We start from the raw sequence: 8,940 nt of genomic DNA on the forward strand, positions 1-8,940 counted from the left end.
ACTTCCTTAACCAAAATTGTCATCAACAAATCCGATAATCCCGTGTTCTTAGACACACCCACCACTAGATTTCCTCAGACACAGTATCGTCAGTAAAACTTCACTTATTCTGTATCCTTAGAATAGTCAACATATCTTCACCGGTCTCTACCCTTATAATAGTCGCGTACTTAACGTATCATTGTAACTAAGTTTTACATAACGTGGATCGAGTGAATTGTGACTTATGTTAATTCAGTGTGTATTCCGTTGTGATTGCTGAATTCGTAATAAAGTTTAACTAAAACAAAATTAATAGTTGTGTTACATTGTGTGTGTCGATACATTGTATATCTTCCGTCGGGCAGGTAAGACGATACGTCTGCGACACTGTAGGACCAGGAGTGATGGTTAGAAATACGGCCTATAGTAAGCCTCGTGGCGTAACATGATCAATGATTTGTACAGAAATTTTGTGTGATTCATAGAAGACAACGTATTGCCACATTTAGTAACAGCTCATAAATTTGCAATGCATACGTGGTTTTTCTGTATAAATATTGCTATTTTTGTTACGATTTATCTGGGAACAGTTCGGCCACCGCAGTGAGTGTGTGATTTTCCTACGATTTCCTACGATGTGTAAACTTGCAAAAAAATTGTTTACATGTATATTTGTTTATTAATTATTTATGAAGGCGAAGGTTCAGAGGAAATACTAAGCCTCTCTATTTGAAAACACCCTGGCGCAGTTTACGATATGATGTTACGGATTTTAATGAGCATGCAATTACACGCATGAGCGTGTAAGGAAATGAAGCCAAGCACAAGGATATATGGTTCACAAATTACTCCTTCTAGTCCTTAAATTGGCGTTATTCACAATATATTTTCAGCAACTAAGTGAAAAACTTGGCGATTCAGAAATTAATATTACGGCATTTAAATCCATATCAAAGATAAATCGGCCATGTGTTCCTAAAAAATAAGATTAATTATCGCCTTTACTGATGCATATTCGCTAAAGTGTTTACATAAAATATTTTAAATCGATCACCGGCGAATACCAGACAAAACTTATAATTTTAAAAAATTTGTCGAATTCAAACACTCCAAATGGTTATGGCACTTAGTGAAACCCCTAACATCAGATGCTACTTAAGTTCCAACTACGCTTTTGTGTCATATAATCAATGCCGTAACATCCTCAATCAGCAAATATCAAGATTCAGGTTCGCGAAAGACTGCATGCTATAATTTGAAGGATTTGATAATAAAAATATTGAAATATGTATAATTTTGTATGCTGAACTGGGTTAAATGCGTAGTAGAGATACTTGTATGTGGGTGTCAGTATGCGGAGGTATGTGTGTGCGCGGCGTCTTGAAAACAGTCGGGTAACAATCGGGTATAGAAGAAAGTGCCGAGACGCGTGCAAGCGTGTATCGATGACTATCTTAGAAATCGTCCATAAAACAAATATATAACTATTTTAATATTAATTCCAAGTGTAAATTTAGTGTTCCTATAATATTATTTCGGCTATCAAGATCCACAATTCTCAACAAAAAATACAACTTTTTTTTGTCGTATGTATTGCTGTCATAATTTTTCAAATGAACATGATTAATGTAATTTCTTCAAACAATTTTGAAAATTTGTTACTAATAGGAGCAGTTTCTTTCAATACGCTAGAAATCATGAAATTTACAAATTAACAAATTTTTATCTGTGTTTAACTGATTCTGAAATAACCTCTTAGGGCTTGAACTTTAGAGAGTGGTTTCATCTTTCAAACGTGAGCTGCCACATCTAAAAAGGATAAAAAGGATAAACCTGCAAAGTTATATCGAAATCATCGTCTAACCGATTGCCACCTTCTCTTGTTAGTAGAAAATTTTCTTTTGATTTTATTATGGCTTGAAACTGTCGTGATATTGAATTTATCAAATTGATGAGTACTCTATTGGAAATATCTTTCCACTCTCCTAAAAAAAGCCTCCTTTAAATGATTTCTTGATGAAATATGATGACTCAAAACTTGTTACATTTTTCATCACGCAACGAATCCGAGTAGATGTAGTAGATGATAATCCTTCTTCTGCTATTACGATAGGCGCTACATTCGCAGGTGTATGACATTTGCTTGTTATATTTTCGTCGCAATCATCACTTGTCGACATCAAGAGTATTGTTCCCGTTCTTTCTTTCAGATTGATGCCTTCCACAGAATTCACAGGGATGAGAAATAAACAAATAGATATTACAGGAAAATAGACACAAAAGAAAACACATAACCGATGCAGAGAAACACAAGCAGATAATTGTTCTACAACACACTTCGTGGATATCGGCTATAAACACATGTGCGCCATTCTGTGTCCGGGTGCAGAATCCATTTAAAAATAACCTATGCTAATTAAAATGCCGAGCGCATACGATTAAAAATATATTGATGTGGATTTACCGTCACGCGCAGTAAAGATAGACTTGTTTGTCCGCTTCGCGGAGTAACGCGTCCGCGGTGGAACGCGCCAACGAGAGTCGTAAATTCTCGTTACTTGTATGATACTTGAGAAATTTAAGGTCCTTGATTGTAAAAAATGCTAAAATTTATGACAGATCTTAGGATTATTGCAGGTCCGACTAAGGGATGTTGACACATCTGGTGATTATCTAGACCGATGGATGGAATATGGTTTACGTGGAGGGTCCCAAGACGTAACAGTATTTTTCTTATTAGATAATTTGTACTTTAGTATTTTGGAAAACACAGGAAGTAATGATATTGGCTTGTAGGATGCAGTTTGCTGTGTATTTTAGTCTGGATTAAGTAACATTATGATCTGTGCTAGCTTTCATGGATTGGGAAAGTATGGTATTCTTAAAATTGCATTGAATATTATTTTGATTAAACATATTGCTTTTGAGGGAAGGTGTTTCAAGATTTTACCATTGATTTTGTCGATTCCTGGTGCTTTATTGTTTTTTGTTTCCTCTGTTATGATTCTAATTACTTGTTTTATTAGGCATGGTATAGTGCTTGCAGTCAGCAGCAGAGCAGTGTCGGACTCTTACCGACTGAAACTCCACGTTGTACTGTCTACGCGTGTGACAAGAATGCCCCGTAGTCTCGTTCTTTGCGAATTACTACCAGTGCATTCTCCACTACTCTTTATCGAGCCGGTCCTAATATATTGGCACCAGTGGAGGTCATTGCCCCTGGCGCCATCCCCCTTCTAGTCACGTCCCGCTGCGTCTCCAGCGCGTTACCCAGCAAGGATGAGAGTTTCCCTTTCTCTGCCTTTCTGCCTGCTCCTTTACGAACATAGCTCGCTCGCCGAAGAGGCGGAGAGCCTCATATTCCTGCGGCCCGCTCAGCATCGCTTCTACGCTCGCCCAGGGGGTCGATCTCTCGCCTATGACGAAACGCAGAGTGTAGCGGGGCAACTCCCACGCCGGACGAAACTCCAGCGTGTGCTGCGCCGTGTCCCTGCCCTCTCCGCAGTGATGGCAAATATCTGTCGTCTCCCGTCTGATTTTCCTCAGGAACTCGCCGAATACGCCGTGTCCAGTGAGCACCTGGGTCATCCTGAACGTGAGCGGGAGGCCGTTGGGGCTTCTCGATGCCTCCCAGTTTGGGAGGACGGCCTCGACGCCTCGATGTTCGTCTCCCTCGTTGATCAGCTGAAATCGGAGTTTTAGTTGGTAAGAATCCGACACTACTCTGCTGTTGCCTCTTATCAGCAGCAACGGAGTGCCCATGAGGATTTCTCCACGTGCAAAAGAAAAAAGATGTCAATAGCAAGAAGGGATCATATTTAAAAACAAAATCCATAACAATAAAAACGTGGCCTTAAATGTCCATTAGCCGAAATTAAAAGTAAAAAAGAGAAATGTTACGATCTGGTGTTGATCTTGGGCGTTCGTAACAGTTACGTGTTACTCTAGGTATCGAATCTTAGATTTCTCGAATCATATTTAGATCAAAACAGTAGTTGCTGACATCAGAAATAGTTATTAGAAAGGATTGAATGGAATGATTTCAAAATTGTTTCAAAAATTAACGAACGTGAATTGAACTATTCGAAATAGTTTAACGAATATTTCTGGTGACAGCAACTATCGTTTTGATTTAAGTATTATTCAAGAAACCTAAGATTCGACACCTAGAGAGACACATAATGGTTATGAAGATCGAAGATCTACATCAGATCGAAATATCATGTGTGAATTGTTTATAAATCTGAAGCTGTTCGCGTGTAAATATATGCATCATTATCGAGCAATGTCATAAATAGTTTTATTTAGAAATAAAACGAGTGGAAAGACCAAATGAGAGGGATGATAAATCCCTTCTTTATAAAATTCTATTTATATTGTTTTTGGTTTAAAAACAAACAAGCAGCGTTCAAATAGTCAGTACACAAAACATAGTATTATCCATAGTAAAATTATTATACCGGACATTTTGGTGACCTGACGTATCCAGTACAACCTGAAATAACCGAAAATTTATGTATTTAAATTAGTATCTATTTTTGTATGCGAAGATACTTTTATATGCACCTTGATAACCGTCGTCGGGCTGTTGACTTAATGTCTTGTTTCCGAATAAATTTCCTAATTCCCATCAGGTAAATTGCAACATACTTCTCCCAATCCATATCTCGTAAATCTAGTTTGACCATATCGCTGTCATTCAACATTTTACTTTTCTCGCCAAGTCGGAACAGTTATCCCTTTGAAAAAGATAGAATATTCACATTGGTTCGCGGAGAGACGCGTTCGCGAGGAAGCGCGCCAACGGGAGTCGTAAATTCCCGTTAGGATTATAGAATCGACGCCACGAAATGATCGATCCCCTATTTCAGTTATGATAATAGAGGTGGTTGAACTGATTATAACTCTGAGGTAACAGGTTACAATTTACACTTTATTCCAACAACTTGTGGATAAAATAGATACACTCGGTGCGTATAGATATACGTTAACTAGATGACTGATCTAATGTGGATATAGATCAGTGCCGAGATGTTGACTAATCTGTAGTCGTTGAACCAATAAAGTTCGGTGCTCTCTTGCTGGGTGTCGGTGTCTCACCATTAGTCGCTTGTGGGTGGAAATCCCAGGAAGGACGGGAAAACCCACTTTTCCCCACATTTTACCTGATGGAGCAATAACCATAAGGAACCTCTTGACTCGAAGATGTTTTATGGCAATTAACGGACTTAACAGTAAAATCGAAAAGCTTAGTTTTATGACAGTTCCTTATGATTATTACGGTCCGATGAATTATATTTGCACCGTTAGTGGCCACCTCGACCGAGAGATGGATTTCGGGCTACGCAAAGAGTCGCCGGACGTAACACCTTCCACCCGTTCAGAGGCTACCGATCAAAAGTTCTATAAAGAGAAATTAATTGAATTTCCCACCCAACTCATTGTCGATTGCTGGTTGACCTTAGTCCGCTGGATCGTGTTGGCTCGCTAGTGAGACGAGCCGCTTGAAACCTCGATCCAGGATGTTCGTTGCCGTCTGACTGTGATCGTCCGGAAGACGTAGTCGTCGCCGGGGTGAACTTGATGACGTGGCCGAAAGGCCGTTGCCTTGAGAGCACGTTGTCTACCTCGTAGTCTAGATCGCCGCCACCCCGTCATCCTGCGAACCTGCGACACGACCTGCGAAGTGTCGTTGAACACCTCGACCCAAGAAGTGTCGTTGAACACAACGCCCCAGGAAGTGTTGTCGATTTCATCAAAGCAAGTGACAGTGACAAGTAAAGCAAACGTGGAAGCGTGAAGAAGATTTACGGTTAATTGGGAGACAGAGCTCCCCCTGCTGAACCATTCGAATCGCGTATTCTTGTTGTTGATTTTTAATGGTTGTACTAGCTTAGCTCTTGTGCTCTTCTTCGTGTCGTTAGTGCCGAGTATCTTGGCCTAATTATCAGCGTAAGACGATATCAGAGGCATCTTATCTTCCGTTTCTTCAGATTCCTTCCAGTAGATTGGATACAGTGGATTAGAATTTGTAACTGCTGGCGTTTGTAACCCTCCTGGTTCACTGCGTCGATGTTTTCTTCTTGATATTATAGTCCGCTGATTCCGCGTTAAACGGACTGTCCAGACTAGACTCTGATTTCTGTTGTGAAAATATTAAAAAGAATCAAGCTAATGATAAAAATATATGTGTAATATATATTCGTGCAGTTAGCGCTTCGTAGGTTAAAACGTGTATAAATATTTTTAAAAATAATCTGCATCAATGCGTTAAAAAATGGATTTGAAAGACAATTTCATCCTGATACAAGATAACTATCCAAAACACGATAATACACGATATACAATGCTATGCAATACAATGCTAATACACGAGCATTAATCTTGTATCATGTTTAGAAACACTTAAAAACAGTTCCGCAATATGTCCATTATTGAAAATGCATAAGACTACCTGAAACGAAAAATAACGATTCACCATATATCATCGTAAAATCATTTAAAGACGGTTTCCTTTAAAAAATGGAAAAATATTTTAAGTGGAGTTGTTGGAATACAACGATATCAGTCGCATGCGGATAGAGTGTTTGATCGTACAGATTCTTCCATTCGTTGCCCAGCGCCATCCCCACTAGCGTACGTTCGTTAGATGTACCGCGGCGGCTGGCGCGTGCATGCTCTTCCGAGAACTTGGCGAAAGAAACGTAAGAATATGGATGGAACATTGGGCACGTCGGTGTCGCGCCTTGACAGCGTAGCGCTTTGTATCGAGAAGCTGCTAGAAGGTTCCGTGGCACGTGACGTTACACAGCCATCTACTCAGGTCACACTCATTATAGAGAGTGGGGGTTCAAAATCTTTACAAGCGCCACAGGTCACTAAGGCAGTTAGTCTGTGAATAACTAGCCAACTGTCTACATTCCAGAACGCACATTTATAACTCTCGTAATAATTGTTTAATAAATATCACATTATATTATTTCAACATAAACATTGTGCCTTCCACAGAATATTAATCCTAATTCCAAGATTAAATTCTAACAGGAGTACTCAGCAATTTGATAAATTCACTGCCACGATAATTGCAAAACATAATGAAATCGAAACGAAACTTCACTAACAAGAAAAGGTCGCGAATAGGCAGACTCTGATTTTAATAAAACTTGAGACTTGAAGAACAGCGCGAAATATTAAACACGTATTCTTTTTTAGTTGCGGTAAATCAAATTTATGAGGTGTAACCATCCTCTAAAGTTCAACCCCTAAAGGAATATCTCGGATACAATTAAAAACAGACAAATATTTGTGACTAAGAATTTTAACATATTGAACAAAAATGCGACCAGTTAATAAGAAATTTTCAAAATTGTTTGTGTTGAAGTGGTCACCACTTCTAAGAAAACTCTACATCTGGTCTTTTTAATTTTCTCAAGCACTGAAGTCATCGACAGCGTATAGACAAAAGACTGGGACGAAGGCAGACCATAAACTGTAGACAGGCGACGTTGGCTTCGGGGTTTTCAGTTATATGGTAACACTGCTAGCGTGCGGATCTGAACCAGCTCAAATTATATTCCTACTTGTAATTACACTTCTGCATTAAGATATATTTTCTACCTTATAATTTATCCACGCGTTTCTCTGTTTATACATCTAGTAACCTCAACAGTTTGAAGAAATCACTTAGTAACGTCCATTTGAAAAATTACGGCATCAATGCATATGACAAAAAAACTTGCACTTTTTGTCACGAATGCTACTATGTATTATGCATGTCGGAGATGAAAGGACATCGGAGCCTTCCCTTTGGAACTTCGGGAAAATCCCGAGAAGCGAGGACAGGAGTATATGAGGGCAGGTTCATCTGGATTGAGAGAGTTTTTAGTTAGTTAGTCGTTGGGCGAATTGCCGAGTAAGTCACGCTGATACTGGTCATCCCGTGGACCGTGGATTCGTTATCGAACCTGGGTTCGTTGTCACCATCATCTCGGACATCCTATTGCCGTTACTCATAGCCTCTTGTAGTGCCCATATTCGCACTGATAAATACTAACCACATCCGTGACGGTAAAGTAAGTAAAGGTTCATAGAACGCCCCAAAGTGCCAACCTGACTCCGACATACATATATGGCTTCCTCATTAGTTAATGTAAATGTCCTATTTATATTCTGCCATTATATTTTCTTTTATTATGACGGCCAACATTAACACACCTTAATACATAACTCTACCATAGTAGTAACCATCAACGCTATCTTTCGAGAATTTAATGAAACTAACAAGGATTATGATTTTCGTATATTTTACAAATTACATACATTTTATTGTGAGCAAAGTTCAGTGGTGTCGAATATGGTGAACGGGATGCTCCATGAGGAACGGGTGTGCATTCTGTTCGCAATAATACAAACGTTTCATTAAAAAATTGACGATCTGGTCGACTATGACTTGAATCGTGAACAATCGCATATGGAATAAATAGAGTTTACGCCTGTGCTTTAACTTTGTGCTGCTTTAAATTTGCTACGAAGTCGTAAAGGTAAAAATCGCAAATATAATGCACATGTGATTGATGCTGACACATAATTCCATTCTTGAATAAATCTTTCGAATTATTGCATGTGGTTTTTCGCGAGTCCAAGTGCTGGAATTTGTTGATTGAGGTGTTACTGCATTGATCATATAGTCCAAAAGCGTAGTAGGATCATATTAATATGCGAATGCATTCGCTGAACGTTAGTTTCTACTTTCGCATGATCGGCCACCTTACGGTCAGAAAATGAAGCATAATCCCATTCTTATATCCAATTCTATTACCTAATTACAGATACACGCTCGCACTAACGTCAAAAATATGTTATTGAAGCTCACTGTTATCGCACCGACCTCTTAAATTATTTTTCTTATGATACAAACGTCTTGACAAAATGAATAAAAAAAATTATTTTCATATCCAC

At 38.9% G+C, this 8,940-nt stretch overlaps 1 protein-coding gene across 1 annotated transcript; it reads right to left on the minus strand.

The window, feature by feature from the left end:
• Window positions 1–4,398: 4,398 nt before the first annotated feature.
• LOC117215251 (putative fatty acyl-CoA reductase CG5065) lies at window positions 4,399–4,723 on the minus strand. The gene is made up of 2 exons (XM_033461644.1): window positions 4,549–4,723; window positions 4,399–4,477 (listed from the first exon to the last, which is right to left on the minus strand). Exons 1-2 carry the CDS (start codon window positions 4,686–4,688, stop codon window positions 4,399–4,401), a joined length of 219 nt encoding a protein of 72 aa, XP_033317535.1. The 5' UTR covers window positions 4,689–4,723.
• Window positions 4,724–8,940: the final 4,217 nt, after the last annotated feature.

Source organism: Bombus bifarius, unplaced genomic scaffold, assembly GCF_011952205.1.
Source record: "Bombus bifarius isolate JDL3187 unplaced genomic scaffold, Bbif_JDL3187 scf7180000009472, whole genome shotgun sequence".
In the NCBI taxonomy this organism is placed as follows: Eukaryota; Metazoa; Arthropoda; class Insecta; order Hymenoptera; family Apidae; genus Bombus; species Bombus bifarius.

Coding starts and splice junctions, on each gene's coding strand:
- LOC117215251 (XM_033461644.1), bottom strand. CDS start 4,688: ATGTTGAATGACAGCGATATGGTCAAACTAGATTTACGAGATATGGAT. Junction 4,478..4,548: donor GCCCGACGACGGTTATCAAG/GTGCATATAAAA, acceptor CGGTTATTTCAG/GTTGTACTGGATACGTCAGG.